Genomic DNA, 23,575 nt, shown 5'->3' with positions numbered 1-23,575 from the left:
TGTCTGCCTGAGTACACAGCATGCTTCTGGAGGGCAGTGTTTTTATCTTACTCAGCATTATCCTTCCCTAGGGTCTAAGCCAGTGTTGAATGAATGAATGTATAAATGGCAAAAGAAGCTGTGCTCTGCCTTACGAAGGAATTCAGGAAAACTCAAATCTTTCATCTGTTTGTTCCATGCAGAAAGACAGTTTTGAATACCAGCCAGCTCTACCACTCAATTAGCTGAATTACTTTGGGCAAAGTCACTTAATGTCCTTAAGTTTCATTTTCATATTCTGAGAATTAGGGATCCTAATAGTGTTTACTGTATAAGATTGTTTTGAGGAGAGACTAGAAAAATGCATGTAGTTGCACAGTACCAAGCACTTCATTAAATGCACAAGATATGTTAGTTATTAATTTTATTGTAATTTTTATTAATAATTACCATTTCATGCATGCCTGCATGTGGGCTACAGAGGGAAACAAAGATCTTTTTCATGTGCTCAGCAGGAATGTTTTTTGTCTTTTCTCTCTTTCTAGTGAGGAAAAAGCAGCTTAACGGGTGTGAGGAAAAAGAAACTACGCCTTTGGCATGCTGCCAGCTGGCTGTTGGCTGCTTTGAGTTTCGTTTTCCTTCTCCTTTCAGATGCGAAGCCGCCGCCCTCTCATCAGAACCTTCTGTCTGCAAACTGTTGCTCCTCCATACATCCGGACAGAGCAGCTCACGCTGCATCTACGCCTTCTCCAGCTCTTAAAGGCACGTAAGTGACTTCCTGCCTTCCAATGTTTCCCAGCAATGTGTGAAGACGATTGCCCGTTTTCCTTCCTTTGAAAAAGAGTTTCAGATTGGAATTGCTGCCAATGATCATATTTTTCTCTTTCATTTGTTTTGTTTTTCAATGAAAATTTCAAGCACAGGGACCTTGAGAGAATAAATGAACACTAGTGTAATCTTATACAGTTTTATTGGATTTTTAAAGTGCTTTCCTTTATTTAATTAGAATAGTTTTTTTTTCTTAAAAACAAAAGCATCACAAATAATGTTTAAGTTATCTGTGAATCTCTCCAACATTTTCTTCTCTTCTCTTCCTTCCCAGAGGGAAATACTATCCAGACTTTGGTATAAATTGTTGTCATGCTTGCTTTTGTGCTTTTACTGTATGTATGTATGTATCTAAATATGATCTCTAGTATTGCTTTGTGTATTAACAGTTTGAATGATAATGCTGTGTCTGATTCTCAACTTGTTTTTATTCACTCAAGATTAGTTTTTTGAGCTTTATCTGTGTTGATACAAACACGTCTAGTTCACTCACTTCAATGCTCTTTAGTATTTCATTGCGTGAATATGCCAAAATTTGTACATCTAATTTTCTAATGTCATCATAAACAATGCTGTTATAGTATACTTGCTCTCCAAAATGACACATACCCATCAGGACAATGTGAATATTCTTGAATCTCCATATCCTGGTCAACTGTTGGTATTGCTGAAGTTTTCCTTGATGTAAAATGTTATCCCATTACTGTTTAATTTACAGTTCCTTGTTACTAGAACGATTGAACATGTTTTTGTGTGTTAATAGCACATTTGAGTTATCTCATCTGTGAATTTCCTCTTCACATACTTTGACTACTTTTCTATTAGGTTGTTCATGGTTTCCTTATTTCTTTAGAGGAACTCTTTGCATACGTTGGATAATGTTTGTAAAACATGAATGTTTTTAAATTGTATCTTTTATTGTAAGAAAATTTTGTTTTAATGTAGTCAAATTTATCTTTCTTTCCTTTATAGTTTGTACTTTTAGGATCTTATTTAGAAATCTCCCCCAATGCGAAGGTCGTAAAGACAGTCTCTGGTATTTCCCTCTAAAATTTTTCACATTTAGTGCTTCACACAAACTGGAATTTACTTTTGAGGATGCTATGAGATTATGAGGATGACGTGATTTAATTTTTCAAAACAAATTTTCCATAGGGCTGTCCACTTGCTCTCAAGGCTGAGTAATCAGTTGTGTCAACATTGTATTTGGTGTAATCCTTCCCTATTTCACTTCTTTCTTTACCTTGTGTTTGTTTCTCTGGAATGGCGCCCTGCAATGAAGCCTCTGCATGTTGGCCTCAAGCCATGTTTCCTCTGGGGCCCAGGATGTGAAAGTCAGTCAGGCTCAGAGGTCTTTATCACATTCTCCTCATTATTATAATTTTATTTAAGTCTCACCTTGCTATTCTCCACATCTATCTTGGCTATCCTTTGCTCCTCATAATATCACGTGAACTTTTGGGTCATCTTGTGACATTCAATGGAAAGAATGTTCTTGGGCGTTTGGCTGAGCTTGCACTGAATTTCATATTTTTGGTGTATCTTCTATAGGTATTGTCTTTGTGGTTACCTAAAACATCTTCTAACAATCTATTTTAAGCTGATAATTAATTAACTTCAATCACATACAGAAACTTTATGTTTTCACTTCCCTGCCTTATATTATTTGTCACAGCATATCTTTTTACACTGTGTATCCAGTAATATATTTTTATAGTTATATTTTTTACACTTTTCCTTTTTAACTTCTACCCCTGAATTAAAAGTGATTTACACATCACCACAATATTAAACTATTCTGTGTTTGTTTATAGATTTACCTTTACTAGAGATCTTTATATTGTCATAAGCTTTCATGTTTTTGTTTAGCATCTTTCACTCAACTTCAAGAACTCCCTGTATAGTTTCTTCTAGGGCAGTTCTAGTGGTGATGAACCCCTTCAGCTTTTATTTATCTGGGAAAGTCTTTATCTCTCCTTCACTTTTGAAGGACAATTTTTCCAGATATAATATTCTTGGTTGGCATTTTTTTCTTTTAGCACTTTGAATGTATAATCCCACTCTCTTCTGGCCTGCAAGGTTTCTGCTAGGAAATCTGCTGATAGTCTTATGGGGATTCCCTTGTGTGTGATCATTCATTTTTCTCTTTCCGCTTTAAAATTCTCTTTCTTGTCTTTGACTTTTGATCATTAGATAATAATGTATCTTTGTGTGGACTTCTTTAGATTTATCCTATATAGATTCTATTGGACTTTTTGAATCTGGATGCCTATTTCCCTCCCCATATTTGGGAAGTTTTAGGCCACTATTTCTTTTGATAAGCTTTAAAATGCCCAACACCTGCCTACTCCTGGGACTCTCATAATGGGTATATTGATTCATGTGATGATGTTCTATAAGTCCCTCAGGCTCTCTTGCCTCTTGTTCATTGTTTTTCATCTTTGCCCCTCTGACTTGGTGATTTCACATGAAACATCCCTGAGTTCACTTACTCTTCTGCATAATCAAATTTGCTGTTGAACTCTGTAGTGCATTTTTCAGTTCACTTATTGTATTCTTCAGCTTCAAAATTTCTATATTTAAAAATATATATATTTTCTGTTTGTAGAAATTCTTATTTTGTTCATGCATCATTTTCCTGAGATCATTGAGCACCTTTATGCTGGTTATTTTGAATTTTTTATGAGATAATTCATATACCTTGTTGGTTTCTGTGGATTTATTTTGGTCCTTTGATTGGACCATATTTTTTTGTTTCTTCATGTTCCTTTTAGCTTTGTTTTAGTATTTTTACATTTGAATAAACAGACAGTGCTTGCAGTCTTTGTGAACTGGATTTGTACAGGGAAAGACCTCACTAGTCAGCCCTGCTTTAGAAACTTAGAGCCTCTCAAATCTTCTCTGTGGATGCATTTTCTCCAGACTTGAGAGGATAAATTCCTAATTGCAGAAGTTTGTCAATTTCATTTTTTCAGAAGCTCCTTATATCTTCTTCCTTCTCATGTCTGTCTGCTATACCACAGGTTCTCTGGAGCAGTAGCATGTGGTCAGCTCTTTTGTGTTCTCTGGTCCTCCAGGTATCTCTAATATTCTAAGTTTCCTCAGTGCCATGGGTAGGAAACTAGCAAAAGTGTAGGTGTTATCCATTTTCCTGTTGGCTTTGATGTGGCTGGTTTTGTGCTTGCTTGGGGTATAGGACCCTCTTAATTGGTTTCTGGCCTTCTCACAAAGGGGATTTGTCCATGAATTGTTGTGCCCTTGTTTCTGTTGGATGAAGGAGAGGATGGGTCTTCCTAGTCCACCATTTTGCTCCTATTATCCTTCTTTCTTCTTTCTTTTAGTTTGCTAACATTCTGCTGAGGATTTTTCATCTATATTTATGAGTGAGATTAGTCTGTAATTTTCCTTGTATATAATGCCTTTAGAATGCATTAGTATCTAAATTATTTGCTGGAAGAGTTTATTTAAGAGTGTATTGTTTATTCCTCAAAGTTTGGTCAAATTCAGCTGTTAGATCTTTTTATCTTTGAGTTTATTTGTCAGAAGTCTTAAATGATGAATTTTGTTTTTAAAAACAGCTTTGAGACCATTGATATTTCCTATTTATTTTATGTCAGTTTTGATGTTTTGTTTTGCTCAGAATTTATCCATTTCACCTATTTTCAAATTTATTGTTTTAAAATTGTTCAGCTTGAACAATATTTTTATTGTTTGTAGCATATGTACTGATATTCTTTTCTATGTTCTTGACTTTGGTATCTCTCTCGTTTTTCTTTATTAGCTCCAGCAGTATTTTCCCAACTTTATTAATCTTTTTGAAAAATTAGCTAGTTTTGTTGATCTTCTCTTTGTATTCTTGTTTTTATTCCATTAATTTTTGCTTTTTTGTTATTACTTATTTTCTTCTACTTCCTTTGGGTTTAATTGGCCTTTTTTCCTAACTTTTTGAAGATGAAGCTTATATCATTCATTTTCAGCCTTTCTTCTTTTCTGATACAAGTGTTTAAGGGTATACATTTTACTGCTTGTTTTAGCTTCAAAGTTTTGACAATAACATTTTATTATCATTTGATACAATTTCCTAAATTTCATTAAGATTTCTTATTTGTTCTATGGATTATTTAGAAGTCTATTTCTTTGTTTTCTAATGTATGGGAGGATCTGTTATTGTCTTTTTTCCTAATTTCTGGCTTAGATTCTTGTTTGAAATTATAGTTCTTTGAAATGTTTTGAGACTTGCTTGCTTTTTTAGGTTTGTTGGATTACTTCAATATCTGCCTTATCCTTTCTTTCTCTTACCATTGCACTCCAGTTTCACATGTTAGCCAGTTTTACTCTACCCTTAAGTTTCTTTTGTCCTCTCCTCTTCATCCTCTTTTTGTCTCATTGCTTCAGTTTGATGTATTTTCTTCTGACTAATTCTTCCTTCAAGTATTTAACCTGCAGTTAAGTGTATCTTTCAATTTTTAATTTCAGACACATATATATCTTAAGTGCAGAATTTATTTTTATCCTTTTTATTTTTTTTCATCTTATTGCCAAGAATTCAATCTTATCTTTTTATTTGAGCATACCAAACACAGTTATTTAAAAGTCTTTGTGGGTAACTCTTATCAGTATTGGTTTGTTTCTATTTTCTGTTTTTTCTTTTGGTTTTCTATCATGTTGTACTATTTGCTCCCCTGTGTTTATGATGAGTGTTAGGCATTGAATATAAAAGAACTGTAGAGATAATTTGAAGCTAAGAAAATGTTCTCTTCATCCAGACAAGATTTATTTTGCATCCGCCATGCAACTAGATGCACTGGCAATCCTCATTTAACTTAACCCAATTGTAGATTGGAATTACTAGAAGATGGAATTAAGTCTATTTCCAGTCTGCTCTTGTTTCTTCCCTATAGCTCTTCAGAATCCTAACCCATAGCCTGGGGGGGAGCCTTGCCAAGGCACCTTCCTTAATGCGTTATATTCTCCTAGCTCTATAAGTCTAGCAAAAGCTTTGCATAACTTCTCAGTATCTCAGGTACCTCTTCTAAAGTTGACAAATGCACCTCAGAGAAATGCTCCTAAATACCAAGCTTACCTCACTGTATTCACTACTTTTGCAAATCTTAGCCACTGACGTAATTCTTTATTGCTTTGTTAGTTCACCAGTGCTTTCAAATATATGTATTTTACAGTTTATCCTGCATTTCTCATTTCTCTCATTGAAAGAATTGGCACAATGGCTAATAGTCTATTCTGCCACTGCAGGACCTCCATATCTGTTAACTCCTTTCATATTTCGATTTCTTTCTTTGTGAGCTGTTTTCTGTATAAATTCCTCATTTCTATCTTCTAATTCATGGATTGGCAAACTGCGGCTTGTGTGTCAGCCACTGTTTTTGTAAAAAACCTTTTATTGGAACACAGCCATGCCTATTTATTTACATATTGTCTGTGGCTGCTTTTGCATTATATTGGCAAAGTTTAGTAATTGTGACAGAGACCACATGGCCCACAAAGTCTAAAATCTTTACTGTCCATCATTAAGAAAAAGTTTACTGATTCCTATTCTAATTTATTAATTTCCTTTATTTTTTATCCTGTCTGTAGTTTATTTTGTCTACTGACTTAAAACACTTAATATATTTTTTATTTCTAAATTACCTATTTTTTTATATCTACCTGTTTTTGTTCCATTTCTATATGTGGGTTTTTTTTTTTTCCCTTATAATCCAAATGACATGATTTAATTGGGTCAGGGAAAAAAGTAACTCACTGGAACTAAAAGCAGAAATCTGTGCTTTAAACCACTATGCTATGCTAGCCTCTCAACCTATTATTGTTTTTCCATTAGATACAGAACAATGGCAGTGACAACCAGATTGACGTGGAAAGAGGAAAAGAGTCTGCAACAGCTGCTTGGAAACGTTTCCTTGAGACTTCTTTATAAGTCTAGGGTGCATGGAGATAGCCCTGAGAATATGCTTAGAAAGTGTGCTCTTCAGGGGTCCACTATAACAGTGATATACTTCCATAACTCACAACAAGACTGTATTCTTGGGTATCTTACTGTCATAGATTATGATTTCATAAAGCCAAAACTTTTCTTCTATTCTTCATTTGAAAAGGATGAGACAAGTAAAACAAAAGCTGCGTGTTTAAATACAACACAGAAAATTACTGATGAAGAGCTAGCATTTTATTCCTCTGATAATAAGATTTTCTCTGTAATACCAAAGAATTCTAGACTTTTTATACATGATGTGTTAAGGGAAAGACTTGGATTAAATTTATACGGTAACTTCAAATATTCGGAATGGGAAGTTTTTCGACTTGAAGGTATGTTAAATTAGATAATCCTACATTCTGGTTCTAGTCGTTGTGTTTGGTAGGTCATAACTGGTCTATGAGAACAAGGAAAAATGAGAGGAACAATCAAATTTCATGCCATCAAATTTCTCTTTCACAAACTCCAAAATGAAACCTGGGAGGCATAAAGGTTATGAGGTTACTACTCAGAAAGTATCGGCACCTTTGAGCAAAGTAAGTTGAGAAGTATAGCTGGAGAGATAGAGATAGAGACGGAGATGGAGAAAGAGAGAGAGAGGTGGGGAGAGAGGCCTTGCTATCAGAGCAGGGCTGTTTTGACACAAGTCCCCTTTTGTGTCAGCCCTAGGACCTCTAGATACAGTTCTGTGAGAGTTTCCAGAGCGAGTTAATGTGCAGAAAAGATAACTTTCTCTTCTTCTCATTAGGCTGCCAAATCTAACTGCTAGTTAAACAGCTCAGTCCCAGGTTATGCAAGCAGACTAATGCCTTATTTGGAAGGTAGACTTGGCTATGTTTAACCAGACAAGTTTTAAAAATTATTATGTTGTGTTTATTTCCTATAGGAATTAAGGATGTTGCAGGCTACGTACGCAAGAGAACAAGAGCCACAGAGTAAGTTAGGTTCTTGGACTGTTTGTTATTCATTTCATTTAGACCAGTTGTATAAATGACACTGACAATGAAATAGTAAGATAAAAATTTTATCACTTGGAGTGATAAAAATGAATTAGAATGTTATTGACATAATGTGTTCAAGAGAACGTAGAACAACAGCAAAAACAAAACCACTACCAACTGTGAAACTTTTAAAATCCACCTGATGACAAATTGACTTCATGTTTCCCTTTGGACTATTTAGATTCAAAGTCTTCCAGACAGAGTCTAGATAACTATTTTAGATAATTCCTCTGAATCCTTTCCTTGAGAATAAAGTTTTTGGGGAACTTCAGTAAATTTTAAAAGCAAAGCCCCCCTTCCCCAATTTACAGACAAATACCTGCATTGCCTATATTTTGTTTTTATTTCTCCTTAATATAATATTTTTACAGAAAATAATAATTCTTCTTAAGTGGTGTTGATATTTCTCACCAGATTTGTGTTGTCTAAGGCTAATAATTTAACAATGATTTGGTTGCTGGTTAATGTTTAACTTTAGTCACATATAGACAAATGCATTTTCTTCAAGTCCCAAAATGCATAACGTTATACCATTTCAAATCACAGAAGATGCTAATATCAAGATAATAAGTAGATAATTAAAACGTACTTTTAAAAGGGAAGAAGAGAAGGATAATTGTGCTATTCTTTCTGGAAGTTTGGCTGTTGCATTTAACTACTGCATTTTGACAGGCGCAGAAATGAGCTGCTAGAAGACCTCAGAGCCTACAAACCTTATGCAGACTTGGTTTCAGAAATTCGTATTCTTTTGCTGGGTCCAGTTGGGTCCGGAAAGTCCAGTTTTTTCAATTCAGTGAAGTCTGTTTTCCAAGGCCATGTGACTCGCCAAGCTGCAGTGGGGGCTGATCTTACCAGCATTACTGAACTGGTAAGTTATTGCAGGATTTCCTGAGAGTTTTGATTATAGGTTAGAATTATTGTTTGTTAATTTGTTTGCCATTTTCTCTAATAACGGTAACCTCCTCCTAACCTACAAACAATTAAATGCTAAATCAAATACAAAACAGGAGCAAAAGTTCAATCAGAATTGTCTTCCTTGAGTTATATGATATAGGGAGGCTTTCCTTCTTTAGATGCAAGGAGTAGTTATATGAAGAATGCTTTTTGGCGTCTGTAAAAAACAGCAATAAAATTTAAAAAAATTTGTGGATATCTAAGTCCATTATATTTAATGTACATTTTTACTCACGTCCCCTATGGTTTTACCTGGATTGAAATGATTTTGTCTTTTTTATAATAAAATAATGAGGTTTATGTAATACAGTAATTTTCCATTTATAAGATCATTCTATAAAAAATGAGAATGAAAAACAAAACAGCAATTCACTTTGGTGGATCAACTTTCAAAGAGTAAATCTATCAATGCCCCTACGAACAGTGTCTTATTTGTAAACAAATATATTTAAGGAAATAAGTACTAACATAATTTTTTAAATTCGTTTTTTACTCTAAAGATCTACAAATTACTGTGCAATATTTAGCTGGAAACTCCCTTCCATTCTATGCTTGTCAAGATTATCATATAATCAAACAAAAAAAAAGAAAGAAAATGAATAGAGAATTTCGTAATCAACTTGTTTTTCTGTGATTGCTACAACCTAATGCTGTTATCTTCTGATGGGGAATATGTTGTACATTGTCAATGCAAAATTTAGCATAAGACAGTAATGGCTCATTTTAGTTTTGTATCGCATTTAATAACTGAAAGAATTTTCTAGGACTTTTAAGAATCACATCTTGTTTTTGATGTTTACCAGATTCTATTAACTTGGGTGGCTTTATTTTGGTATGTTATGTCTATTCTCAGAAGCCAAGGCAAGACACTGTAACAGCAATTCCATACATTAAGTATTGATTGAAACATTTCTGTTTGCTAAATATTATGTTGGCAATAGAGATCTAAATGTAAATAATACTTGGTCCATTTGCTCAGGGATCTCAGAGACCCATGTAGGTAATAAACAAATAAGTACGATTCAATGTGATAGATGCTATAATAGAGGTACTTATCAGGGCAAAATTTCTCTCCCTTCCTTTTATGTTGAAAACTCTGAAGGCATTGTTTTAAGAGAAGATATAGATCCTGAACTCCAAATACCATATAAACTGAAGGAATATAAGACAGAATATTTTTGAGGGAAACAGAATATTTTATTGTTCAGAGACCCTTCTCTTTGGAGAATTGAAATTGTAAAGGAAACAAATCAATGGTTAATGGAGCTATGAATCTGCATATTGATCTTGAAATTTTACAATATGCTGAAGTATGTAACTCCAGTGCTTTGTGTAATTCCTTTCATGTTGAGGCACCAGTGAGTCAATTCACTTAGATCAAAATCTCCAATGGGATTACTCCTAGGCATTTCATGGACCAATGGGAGCTTTTGACTCCATCGTCGATTACAATAGGCCTTTCCTGGTTTGGAATGGGAGAGCTGTAATGCAAGTGTTGTCTGGTGTCTCTGAGAGACCCTTTTCTTTGTGATTCTTCCCAAATCTTTCCTAGTTGTGCCTATGTCAGATGTGTATTTGACCAATAAATGAAAATTTTTCATAAAATACTCCTGAAAAATGCTCTTTGGATCAGATTGAGTGTTTATCTAAGAAAGAAGATTGATAAGTAGTGCTTCTCAAAGTGAGGTTTGTGGACCCCTGAGGCCCTTTTAGGGGATCTGTGACTTTAAAATTATTTTTATAATAATGCTAAGATGGTTTTTGCTTTTTCCAGTGTATTGATATTTGAACTGATCATACAAATGCAGTTTCATCTGTTGGCACCTTAGCACAAATCAAGCAATGTCATCAAACACTACTAGTAGTCACTGATTCCTCCCTACCACTGAGCTTGCAGTAAAAACAAATGAACAAAATGCCAGTTCCACTTAAGAATGTCCTTGATGAATCAGTAACAATTATTGATTTTCTTTAAACTCAACTTTTGAGTACACATCATTTTAATATTTTGTGTATTTGAATGGGAAGTGCATATGAAGCACTTCTCATGCACATCAAAGTAAGGTGATTGTTGGAGCAAAGGCGTTGATGCGATTGAGTTGTACTTTCCTCATGTAACATCATTTTTAATTGAAAAGACAGTTGACAGACTTGCTTATTTATACCTGGATATTTGGCAAACGTTTTTTGGAAAATGCATAAAGTGAGTCTATCACTCCAAGGAAAGCAACCAACAGTCTTTGTTGCCAATGAGAGCATTTGAGCTTTTAAGAAAAAATTAGAATTTTGGGAAACTTGTGCCCACTGCTCTGAGTTTGATAACTTCCCAACACTTAAAGATTTATCTGATGAGATTAATGATAGTATTAACAAATATGATATTTTAATATTGTACAATGAAATGTGCCAATATCTGGAAGATACAGATAAGCCAGTGGACCAGTATTTTCAAATGACCAATGCATCAGGTTACAAAGTATACATGGATAAAAGATATATACAAAGTGTAAGATAGATCAATCAATTTAATATAAGGGTGTAAAAATGTCACAGATTTCACATAGCAGCTAACCTTTCAGAAACGGTCACTCGTTGAGCTTTGATGTATTACTGACGAGGAAAATGCACAATTCTCTGAAAGCTATTAAATTAAATACTCCCTCCATTTTCTACTACATATGTATGTATGAGGGCAGATTTTCTTCATATACTTCAACTGAAACAATATGTCACAAGAGATTGAGTAAAGAGGCAGATATGAGAATCCAGCTGTTTTCTGTTAATCCAGACATTAAAGAGAATTGCAAAAAGTAATCAAGCCCACTTTTTCAAATAATTTTTTTGTAAAATACTTTTTTAAAATGAAGATGTTATTTAGGTTAACATGTAATGATTTATAATTGTACTTTTAAATGATTTAAGAAATATTTAAAATTTTTCAGTTTTAATTTCTAATATGTTAAATATCAATACATATAACGCACATAAATAAAGTATCTTTGGGATCCTCAATAATTTTTAAGAGTCTAAGGTAACCTGGAAACCAAAATTTTTGAGAGCCACAGTGTTAAAATATTAACCAGTTTCTGTTGCTTTCTCTTGTCCTATCTTGATTGCTAGTTGAAGAATAAATTTTATAGTTAATATGTTTTGTTATTACAGTATAGGGTATATCCTATTAAAGATGGGGAAGATGGCAAATCTCTGTCATTTATGTTGTGTGATTCCATGGGGCTGGATGAGAAAAAGGGAGCAGGATTGTGCCTGGATGACATACCCTACATCTTAAAAGGCTGCATACCAGACAGATATCAGGTAAGAATTCTCCAATCTCTAAAACATTTCAAATCATTTTAGTCAGTGCTTTTTGTTGAATTTTAACCCAATAAAGCTGTTTCAACTGTCATAAGGTGGTCTCCACATCAACCGATGCTACTTTACTTTAAATGAATAAGTATTCACGTAAGTAAAGAACAGTAACTGCTCTTCTAGCATTCTAGCATTAAGAAATATAACCAAAAGGCAGGATTCTATTCCTACAAGTTCCTGGCAAAGGTCAGGAGAAGATTGTGCTTGTATCCCTCTTTGCAATGATGTAAAGTAATAGAAAAGTAGTTGAATCTCCTGCACTTTTTTGATCACTTAGACAAAATACTGGAACAATTAACCACTCTTTCTTGATGTGTGATGTTATGCTGTAAGTGCGTAAGCTTCGCTACTTAAATACTACATAAACACCTAGACCCAAAGTGGTCTCTGTCACTAATTAGATGTGTACCCATAAGCAAGTTACACACTTGTCTCTGTAAGTCTTAGTTTTTTCATGTGTGAAATGTAGGTAATAACAATGCTCATCTCATGGGGTGACTGAGAAGATTAAATGAGGTGATGTACTCTAAATTCTCAAAAATTAACAATTATTATCACTTTTTTTTAGGTATTGGGTGTAAGACAATCAGCCTCAGTTTCTAAACAGTGACTTCTTTTGCCTCTCAGTTGTCCTTGATCGGAAACCTTAATTAACCATGTACTCATTTATTCAAAAACCATTTATTAAAAATCCAATTTGTGCCAGACATTATGCTAGTTACTGGAAACACATGGTTGAATAAGAACATAATTCTTGTCCTCATGGAGCTCACAATCTAAGGAGACATAAGATACAGGGAGAAGGAACAGAGCAGAGAGATGGGAGAAATCATGAGCATACCAACACCTTCATTTTTCACAGCAGAGAATCAATCAGTCAGTCCAACATTGAAATACATAGTTAAAAAAATAATGAAGCCAGCCTTTTATTATGTTTTGTAATCTATTTTCTTAATCCTAGAGAGTATTGTCTTGTGGGAAGGAGATATTCACATGAAATTTGGTATTTCTTCTGTTTCACTTTAGTTTCTTTTTCTTCTGTAAAATTAAAAGAAATCACAGTATTTTAGTTCAAATGGAATTTTCAATATATCTTTCTCTCTCTCCATGGGTCTATTTAAATAGGCAAATGCTTGGAGATGGGTCTTAAATAATGTGTAACAGGGGCTGGCCCCATGGCTGAAAGGTTAAGTTTGCGCACTCTGCCTTGCTGGCCTCGGGTTGCACCAGTTCGGATCCTGGGTCCAGGCATGGCACCACTCATCAAGCCACGCTCTGGTGGTGTCCCACATAGCACAAATAGAATATACAACTATGTATTGGGGGCTTTGGGGAGAAGAAGAAAAAGAAAAAAAAGAAGAAGAAGATTGACCACAGATGTTAGGTGCCAATCTTTAAAAAAAAAAAGTGATGTGTAACAAATGTTAATGGTAGTCTTCTTCTGGAGATTGAGATTGGAAGTTAGCTGTTTAAAAAAACATTGTTTGTACTTTCTTGAAATATAATGTAAATTATGGATAATTATCATTTTCACCAAAGTAATAAGGTGATTTTTCTGTAAAAAAGGTATAATGGCATTATGCTCACAGTGGAGAAGTATGTAAGGGGTACTACTAACTAATCTGGGAAGGAATAGCTAGGGGGAGGGCAAGTTTTGGGTTGGAGGTTAGTGGTGGTCATGTTTGAAGCATGAATTGTGTCTGAAAGAATTCATCAGAAACTCTGTAAATGTTACCTTATGTTTTTATAACAGTTTAGTCCCCACAAACCAGTTACACCCAGTCATCCTACTTTCATCACCTCTCCGTCACTGAAGGAAAGGATTCACTGTGTGGCTTATGTCTTAGATATCAACTCTATCAGCAATCTCTCCTCTAACATGGTGGCCAAACTCAAACAAGTTCACAAAGAAGTGTTAAACTGCGGTGAGTCTCATTGTACTTATCAAAAAATTTTTATTACAAAATAACTATAGATTCACTGGAAGTTGCAAAGAAAGCACAGAGAGGTCCTGTGTACCTTTCATCCAATTTCCTGAGCCCTGGGTTGCTTGGTAACAAGAGCAGGCAGAGATCATTCACAGGCTTGACTGAAGGAAAGGCCCTAAATCCTAGTCGTCAGTCGTTAAATACTAGAATGGCCATAGTTTTTTGTCATGTGTGGTTTTCCTATGGCTTGATAGGGGACTCGTCTCCCTACATTATGTGACTAGATCAAAATCCTCACTGTTATAATGTGTGTGTATAGCTCTACGTCATTTTCTCACGTTTAGATTCGTGTACCTACCACTTCGATCAAGGTACATAACTATTTCATCAATACAAAAATCTCCCTCATGGTACCCTCCTAATCCCTTACCATCTCTAAGTCTTGGCAATCACTAATCTCCATTTCCATAAATTTGCCATTTTAACAATTTTATATAAATGAAGTCATACGGTATGTCATCTTCTGAGACTGACTTTTTTCACTCAGCCTAATCTTCTTTGAGGTCCATCAAAGTTGTTTTGTGTATCAATTATTTATTCTTTTTTATTGTTGAGTAGTATTCCATGGTGTAGATATACCACAATTTGTTTAACCATTCTCTATCAAAGGACATTTTGATTACCTTTAGTTTTTAGCTATGACAAATAGAAGTCCTATGAACCTTAGTGTACAGGTTTTTTGTGTAGACATAAGTTTTCATTCCTCTGGGATAATTTTTCAGCTGTGTGATTGCTGGAACCCATAAGTGTTTAATTTTTAAGAAACCACCAAACTACTCTCTAGAATGATTCCACATTTTATATTGCCACAAGCAATATATGAGAGATCCAGTTTCTCTGCATTCTTGTTAGTATTTGGCATTATTGTTACTTGTAAAAATTTTAACTCTTCTGATAGGTGTGCAGTGATAGGTCACCGTGATCTTAATTTGCATTGTCCTAATGACTAATTACATTGAACATCTTTTCATGTGCTTCTTTGCCTCTGTATATCTTCTTCAGTGAAATCTCTCTTCATGCCTTTGGCCTATTTTCTAACTGGACAGTTTGATTTTTTACTATGGAGTTTCAAGAGATCTATGAATTCTAGATATGAGTCAATAGTCAGATATACGATTTGCAAATATTTTCTTCCAGTGCCTAGTTGGCTTCTCACTGTCTTAACAGAGCCTTTCACAAAACAAAATTTTAAGAATTTTGATAAATTGAACTTCAATTTATCAATTTTTTCTTTTAAGGATCATGCTCTTCATTTTGTGTCTAAAAATTCTTCACCAAGCTTTAGGTCCATCAATTTTTTCTGTTTTCTTCTAAAGGGTTCATAGTCTTATGTTTTACATTTAAATATATGATCTATTTTGAATGAATTTTTGTGTAAATGTGAGGTTTAGGTCAAGGTTCGTTTTATTTTATTTTTGCCTGTTAATATCCAATAGCTCTAGTACCAATTGTTGAAAAGACTGTCATTTCTCCTTTGAATTGTTTATGCTTCATTGTCAAAAATCAGTTGTCTTTACTCTTGTGTGTCTATTTCTGTCCTCTCTGTTCTGTTCCATTGATCTATGAGTTTATTCTTCCACCAACACCATACAGTTTTTATTAACGTAGCTACAAAATAATATAGTAGGTCTTAAGTTGGGTAAAGTGATTTCCCCTACTTTATTCTTACTTGTCAAAATTGTTTTAGCTATTCTAGTTCCTTTGCATTACCATGGGAATTTTATAATTACTTTGTCTATTTCTACAAAAAATCTTGATGGGATATTGATAGTAATTACATTAAACCTGTATAGAAATTTTGGGGGAATTAATATCTTTCCCATGTTGGGTCTTCCAATCCATAAATGTACTATATCTCTCCATTTATTTAGATCCTTGATTTCTTTCATCAGTTCTCTGCAGTTCTCAGCATCCAAGTCCTGTACATGTTTTATTAGATTTAAACTTAAGTATCTACTTCTTTTGAATGCTTATGAATGGTATCATATTTATAATTTTGGTTTCCACATGCTTATTGCTAGTATATAAATTTACAATAGAATTTTGTATACAGATCCTATTTCCTGTGACCTTGTTGAACTCATTTATTAGTTGTAGGAAAATTTTTCTTGATTCTTAGGGATTTTCATGCCATCTCAAATAGGGGCAATTTCTTTCTTTTCAATTTGTCCTTATTTCCCCTTTCTTGACTTCTTGTCCTGGCTAGGACCTCCAGTGCTATGTTGAATAATAGTGGTAAGAGCAACACCCATGCCTTATTTCTGATCTAAGGGGGAAAGTATTCAGTGTTTCATCATTATCACCCATTAGCCATGGGTTTTCTATAGTTGTTCTTTATCAAGTTGTGGAAATTATTCATTATTTCTAGTTCTCTAAGAGGTTTTTGTTTTTTTTAAATCATGAATGGGTATTGAATTTTGTCAAGCAGTTTTTCTCCATAGATTGATATGATCGTGGGATTTTTTCCTTTTTATCCTGTTAATATGGTGAATTACACTTATTAATTTTTGAATCTTGAGCCAGCCTAGTCTTCTTAGAATAAAACCCATGTATTTCATCGCCTATAATTTTTTTTATATACTGCTGAATTCTATTTGATAATATTTTATTGAGAGTTTTTACATCTTCGTGTTTGAGGGATATTGGTCTGTAGTTTTCTGTTTTCCTATGGTCTTTCTCAGGTTTTGGTATCAGGGTAATACTTGCCTCATAAAATGAGTTGGGAAGAGATCCTTCTTCTTCCATTTTCTAGAAGAGATTATGTAGAAATGATGTTAATTTCTTTTTAAATGTTTGGTAGAATACTCCAATGAAACCATCTGGGCCTGGAGATTTCTTTTTCAGGAGTTTTTAAAACCAAAACTTCAATTTTACAATAGTTACAGAGCTATTAAAATTATCTATTTCATATTAGGTGAGTTGTGGTAGTTTGTAGTTTTTAGTTTTAGTCTATTTCAACTAAGTTGTCAAATTTATATGTGTAGAGTTGTTCACAGCATTCCTTATTATCCTTTTTACATTTGTAGGGTCTGTAGGGATACCCCAGTCCTTCCTGATATGGGTGATTTGTGTCTTCGCTTTTGTTTTTCTTTGCCAGTGTTTCTAGAAGTTTGTCAATTTTATTGATCCTTTCAAAGAAGCGTTTTGGTTTCATTGATATTTTAAATTGTTTTCGTGTTTTCAATTTATTCATTGATTTCTGCTCTTTATGATTTCTTTCATCTTCTTGATTTGGGTATAATTTGCTCTTCTTTTTTCTAGTTTCTTGAGGTGTAAACTTAGATTATTGATTTTGGACTTTTCTTCTTTTCTATTATAAGCATTGAGTGCTACATATTTTCCTGTCAGCACTGCTTTAGTCATGTCCCACAAATTTTGATATGTTGTGTTTTCATTAACATCCAGTTTAATGTATTTTTCTTTCCCTTGAGAATTCCTCTTTGACTCAGGAATTATTTAAAGTGTACTTTTTAACTTTCAAGTGCTTGAGATTTTTCCTGTTACCATTCTGTCATTGACTTCTAGTTTGATTCCATTGTGATCAAAGGACACACTCTGATTTAAATTCTTTAAAATTTTTTGACGTTTGATTGATGGCTCAGGATGTGCTATATCTTGGCAAATGTTCCACGGATACTTGAAAATAATATGTATACTGCTGTTTTTGGTGCCATGTTCTCCAAATGTCAATTAGATTGGATGTTCTCCGTTTTTGGTATAAGTGATTTTTTTATTATAGCTTGGGTATTTGGGGTATTCTGCTACCAGACTCTGGATTTTATTTAAATCCTGTGTCTTAGCAGACCTCTTCTGACACTGTGCTGGCGAGAGTGAAAGTACAGCTTCCCCACTAGGCCTTGTTTGACGCCTTTTACTGGGAACAGCACTTTGTTATTACTCCCCATGTGACCTTCACACATACCCCAGGGAGGTAGGAGCCTCCTTCAGGCTGGGTGAATGGTGGTTAAAGTTGAAGTTCCTCACTTGGGCTCCTCTGACACTGGTAGAGAGGGAGAGGGGTACCTCATTACTGTTAGTTGTGGTGGATGTCCAGGATCCCCAAGTAGCCTGCACTGACACCATTAGGGGCACCTAGTACAGTGCAGGTATAAAAGTCCTGGCTACCTACTTGTTCTTCTTCTATGATACTACCCTGGAAGGGGGTAGAATTTGGAGAAGGGAAGATACATTTCCACGAGTGGGACTGAGGTTATTTCAGTGGTGTTTGGATGGGATAGTGTGGCTGTTGTCTGAAAGTTTTGTGTCTTTCTAGGTTGCACCTTTTCTCATGCTTTGGCTGGAGAGACAAACTTCTTTCCCTTCTCTTTCCTCTTTTGTCCTTCCCTTCCCTTCCCTTCTTTCTCTTTCCTTTCATCCTTTCTCTTCCTTTCTTCGCTTCTCTTCCCTTTTCCTTCCTTTCCCTTCCCTGCTTCCCCTTCCTTTTTTCCCCTTTCTTCCCTTCCCTTTCCTTTCTTTGATTTTCACCAGCTCCAATTGACATTTCCTGCTTCTCCAGTAGCCAATATGGGATATACAAAGTAAAGGGAAAACCTAGAGAACTCGCCACCACGTTGTTCCTTGGTTCCCAAGGTCCCTAGCCAGTCTACCTTCTCTCCATCTTTCAGTCTTTGCATTTGATTTACATGTAATATTCAATGCCTTTAGCTGTCCTTAGCAGGAAGAATAAGGAAAAGTGTGTCTACTCCCTTTGGTCCAGAACTGGAAGTCCTCTCATTGAACTTCCAAAAAAATTTAGCGTAAAGAATTGTCTGGGCATTTATACTCTAGAGCCTTATTGTTTAGTATATCAATATGAAGACAGATTATATTTAGGGTCTGAAAAAACTGTGCTGTTTAATGTACAGAGCATGGTCTTAGTGGCTAAGTAAATCTAGATTTTTTAATAGTCATAAATTTTGATCTTGATAAAGTTAAGTGCACTGAACTTTAGTTTCTTCTATATAAGATGAGAACAATAAGTTCTGCATCTAAAGATTGTAGTAAACCTTAGATGTACTCAATGTAAGTATATAAACATATACAAACATTTACCAGCTCTAAAATTATGGTGAGTGTGGGATAAGACTCAGTTACAGAAGGGCTAAGATTTGAGATAAGTTTTTCAGGGGCACGTGACTAGATACCATGCTGGGTGGCAATGCTTAATGCATCTGACTGTACTGACTTAGGACCTCTAAGAAAACATTGCTTTAGTTCTGAAAGAGAAAAATGGTATTGTAACAGAAGTTGAAAAAAATTATACATGTCACTTGAGAACTGCCCTCTATCAGAGGCCAGGTTTTAATTGGCCAACTTTGCTAGTTATTCCTCTGAGACTTGAATGAAGAGAAGATAGTAAAGGCAATCATTTAGTAATAGGGATCACAAACACAGGGTTTCTGTAACGGGAAAATACGGAAAGCTCTGGTAAAAGAGTCTTATGAGTATCCTTGACTGGCATATGGAAATCTCAACTTTATAATATTTTTTCCTGGGGAAGCAGTTGTTAGTAAAGCAGAACTTTGACTGTGTTGGATGGTGAGTGTGATTTACTCATCTGGTCTCTGTGGTTTGAGGGAGATGGCAAGAGGTCCTTAGTATGACTGTGAAATCAGTGTATTTTGCTTTCATAAATGTTCACATACCACCCTTCTCACTTTCTCTCTCTCTGGGGGTTCATTTTCAGTTCTCAAGGTCCAGCAACCACTTTTCCCCCTTGACCAGTTTAAAACACACTATTTAAATGAGATAGTAGATAATTGCATCTTAGTGTGAATTTAGTTGAATTTAGGAATGATCTCTCGTATTGGAAGAAAAAGATCATTTTTTCTATTAGAAGAACTTCACATCCCATCTTTAGGTTTATTGTGGATATTTCGTTCTTTCCAAATCTTAAAATCAACCTACAGAGAGCTGCTTTAACACATATGTAATTACCTTGTTGACACATTGCTGTTTATGACATAAAATAACTAATTTATCTACTTGCTATAGGTATAGCACACGTAGCCTTGCTTACTAAAGTGAATAATTACGATGAAGTTCTTCAAGACGACCTTTTAAACATGAGTAAATCTATGACTTCTAAAACCCAGGTAAAGAATACTGTTTGTAACCCGATATTATTGCAATAGTGTTATACTGCGTGTGTGTGTGTGTGTGTGCACGATCACACTACATATTCACAGGTAAATGAAGAAATGGATCAACTGTCTGGTTAATTCAAGTTTACCCACTTTAAAACAATAACTGTCTGAATTATAATCACATTAAGGAGAGAATTTATCAAGTTATTGCTTTTTTGGTCTCTTTCTTAAATTATATTAATTTCAGTCAAATTTCAGATATAAAACATGCTTATTAAATTCATTTTTTCACAGGTAATGAATATCCAAAGAATGCTAAACATTCCTATTTCTAATATCTTGATGGTTGAAAATTATGCTTCTGAGTTGACGCTGAACCCTTTAAAGGACGTTCTGATCCTCTCTGTGCTGAAGCAGATGTTACGGGCTGCAGATGACTTCTTACAAGATTTGCCCTGAGAAAACAGGTAGTCTGGCCCCTTTCTGGTCCTCTCATAAAAGGTTAGTGCTTTTTGAGAAACACTAAGTTATACTTTAATTGGATGGCTGGTGCCCATATGCCCGCTCTAGTTCTGACAGCCAGGTTAGGATATGTGCTCCTTTTCTACTCTTTTTTGTTTCATGTTCAGATGAAATTGCATGAAATTTCCAACTCTGCATGTGACATCAGTTGCCTTGATTATGATGCTTGGACCAAACCTGGATTGGCGCACCCGATTTGAGTTGATGTCTGCTGACAGCTTCCTTGAGACTCTGCTTTCATTCATGTTTTGTTCTCTGTCCCTGACAGCATCTAACTGATGGTACCTTCTAGGATCAGTCATTCCTCAAGCCCAAAGGCCAACCCTAAGAAGTGGTGGGCCAAGATATGCCCTCCTGCAAACCACCTCCCATATTTCTGCATCACTTACGATTTAATTTCTGTGACAGCTTTCTAAACTTCCCTAGCAAAATTAACTATTTCCTTACTTATTCTTCTATAGTACTTTATATAAAACTCTATGTGAATACTAATAATACTGAATAATGATTCTAAAATGATTATATAGATATCTGCCTCCCTAGATAGATTGTGAGTTCTTTCAGAAGCAGAGTTCGGATTTTACTTATCTTTGTTTTCACAGATCTTCGCACGGTACCTGGCAGGGAGCAAGTATACTCGCCATTAGGCATCCCTCCCACGCTCCCCAGAATGATAACATGTGCTTAAAATTTGCCTTCTTATAGAATGGAAGACTGAGAGAGAATGAAATGCTAGAGAGAAGAAATGGAAATAAAGGAGAAGATGTTTCACTTATCTCTGGATGAAAATATGAATTTAAGTTAATTAAAAAGAGCTAATATTTCTTAAGAACTTATACTTTATTCTGTGAGAAAATAAAATTTCCTCTTCTAATGAATCTATGCCTGATTTTCATTGATTGAATTCCAGACAATCCTAGCCGTGTATGCAAAGAAGAGTGATCAAGCAGGTTACCAGTGCAAGTCGATAAGAAACTTGTCATATGCCAGTGCTGCCCAATGATTCTCAAGTCCTCTAGGTGGCTGTCCAAGTTAGGACTATTAATAAAGAAAAAAAGAATCCCAGAAGATAGTTTTCAGATTTTTCTAATCTTATTTTTTTCCCCTTCTTCTTCTTCTCCCCAAAGCCCCGGAGTACATCGTTGTATCTACTAGTTTTAGGTCATTCTGGTTGTGCTACGTGGGATGCCACCTCAGCATGGCCTGATGAGTGGTGCCATGTCCCTGCCCAGGATCCGAATCGGTGAAACCCTGGGCCGCTGAAGCAGAGTGAGCGAACCCAACCACTCGGCCACGGGGCCAGCCCCCAGATTTTTTTTCTAAAGACTTTTCAACTTTCTTCTCCAAATTTCTTAGTCTTTTTCAATGAATATGACTTGATTCAATAGTTATCTATATTACACTAGTCATTTACTTTTAATCCAAATTGTTGTCTTCTTTGAGAAGTCCTGGGTATTACAAAGGCAAGAACATCTTAGGGATAATTATGGGAAAAGGAATATTTCCTAAAGCAAAATTGCAGGTGAAGCTGTGCTCAAAGGAATGTCCAGAACCATGGTTCATTGGAAGAGATGAACAGGGTCTTTAAAAAAGATCTAGGAATAGAATAGTCATAGGTATTAAGGAGAGGAGCCAGAAGAAGACATTGGGAACAAAAGTAGATTGGCAGCCAGGATGGTAATGATATGGATGTAGGGGGCAACAGGTCCCAAAAGTAAGGTGTGTTTATCTCCATGTGATCCAGGGAAAATGAAAGGCACCACCATTGTTGGTTGGGAGAGACTGAAAGTGATCGAAGACGCACCATTGTCCTCACCATCTATAGGGCCATAACTCATCCTTGCCCAGGTTGGAGCCAGCAAAAATCTAGGCAGAGGAAGGTTTTGCCAGATGCAAAGTTAGATTCAAGGTGGAACGTCTATACTCTATTTGAGTGAGTAGCATGAAGTACACTTATGAAGGAGATGGAGACCTTGAAAGAAAAAAGAGGAGTAAAAGAGAGATCAAGAGAGAGAAACAATGAAGGGCTGTTCACGTGAACCAACGTTGTTAGAGAGCATAAGTATTGAGGCTAAATTCCCCTTTTTGTACTAAAAAGGACAGTGTTAGATAAATGATGTCAAAACTCCTAATCTTCTGGGTCTATACTGCTTTGGGAACACTTAAGTATCTAGTTGAGTTAAATGTATATTTGGAATCTAGGTTGGAAAAGATTGGTGAGACGGGCTTCCAAAAAGGGAGAAAGCTTTCTTTCATCTGAGAGAGGACCTTCCCTGAATTTGTAGATTCTGCTGATCTTTCCCTAACATCCTGAGAGAGAGTGGGACTTAGCACTCTGTCACATTTTAGGTGCCATTCAGGATTTTTGACACTTTACATAATTTACAACTAAGCTAGATGTACAGTCCAACCTAAGTCACTAAAATATTTCTTAGCAAAATAGTGCTAAGGGACTTAATGGGTGAAACTTAAGTGTTGTTGGAGGTAGAATATCATCGTAAAGTGGGAGGGGTGTTGCCAAGATAGTTTAAGTATCTGTGGAAGAGCTTTTGCAAGGTGAGTGGGTGGGTTGGGTTGTGCATTAAAAAGTGACCGTTTCTCAACCTGTGCCCATCGGCAGATGAATGGATAAAGAAAATGTGGTATATATGCATAAAAGAACATTATGCAACCACAAAAAGAAGGAAATCCTGCCATTTGAGACAACGTGGAAGGACCTTGAGATCATTCTGCTAAGTGTAATAAGTCAGACAAAGAGAGACAAATATGGTATAATCTCGCTTATATGAGGAATCTATAAAAGCTGAACTAATAGAAACAGAGTAGAATGGTGATTGTCAGGGCCTGGGGGAGATA

The 23,575-nt window shown here is 35.2% G+C and overlaps 1 protein-coding gene across 4 annotated transcripts; it reads left to right on the top strand.

Moving 5' to 3' along the window:
• Positions 1 to 565: 565 nt before the first annotated feature.
• Positions 566 to 21,597, top strand: IFI44L (interferon induced protein 44 like). 4 transcript variants are annotated; one of them, XM_008522457.2, is made up of 9 exons: positions 566 to 741; positions 6,647 to 7,131; positions 7,686 to 7,734; positions 8,473 to 8,668; positions 11,917 to 12,069; positions 13,877 to 14,048; positions 20,106 to 20,206; positions 20,492 to 20,664; positions 21,322 to 21,597. In XM_008522457.2, exons 2-8 carry the CDS (start codon positions 6,657 to 6,659, stop codon positions 20,654 to 20,656), a joined length of 1,311 nt encoding a protein of 436 aa, XP_008520679.1. In that variant the 5' UTR covers positions 566 to 741; positions 6,647 to 6,656; the 3' UTR covers positions 20,657 to 20,664; positions 21,322 to 21,597. The 4 variants fall into 4 exon arrangements, with proteins under 4 accessions (XP_008520679.1, XP_070448941.1, XP_008520680.1 ...); XM_070592840.1 differs by having other exon boundaries at positions 593 to 741; positions 21,425 to 21,597; XM_008522458.2 differs by having other exon boundaries at positions 611 to 745; positions 21,425 to 21,597.
• Positions 21,598 to 23,575: the final 1,978 nt, after the last annotated feature.

Source organism: Equus przewalskii, chromosome 24, assembly GCF_037783145.1.
Source record: "Equus przewalskii isolate Varuska chromosome 24, EquPr2, whole genome shotgun sequence".
Classification (NCBI taxonomy): Eukaryota; Metazoa; Chordata; class Mammalia; order Perissodactyla; family Equidae; genus Equus; species Equus przewalskii.
Note: the sequence above shows the minus strand (reverse complement) of the source record. Positions and strands in the feature narration are given on the sequence as shown.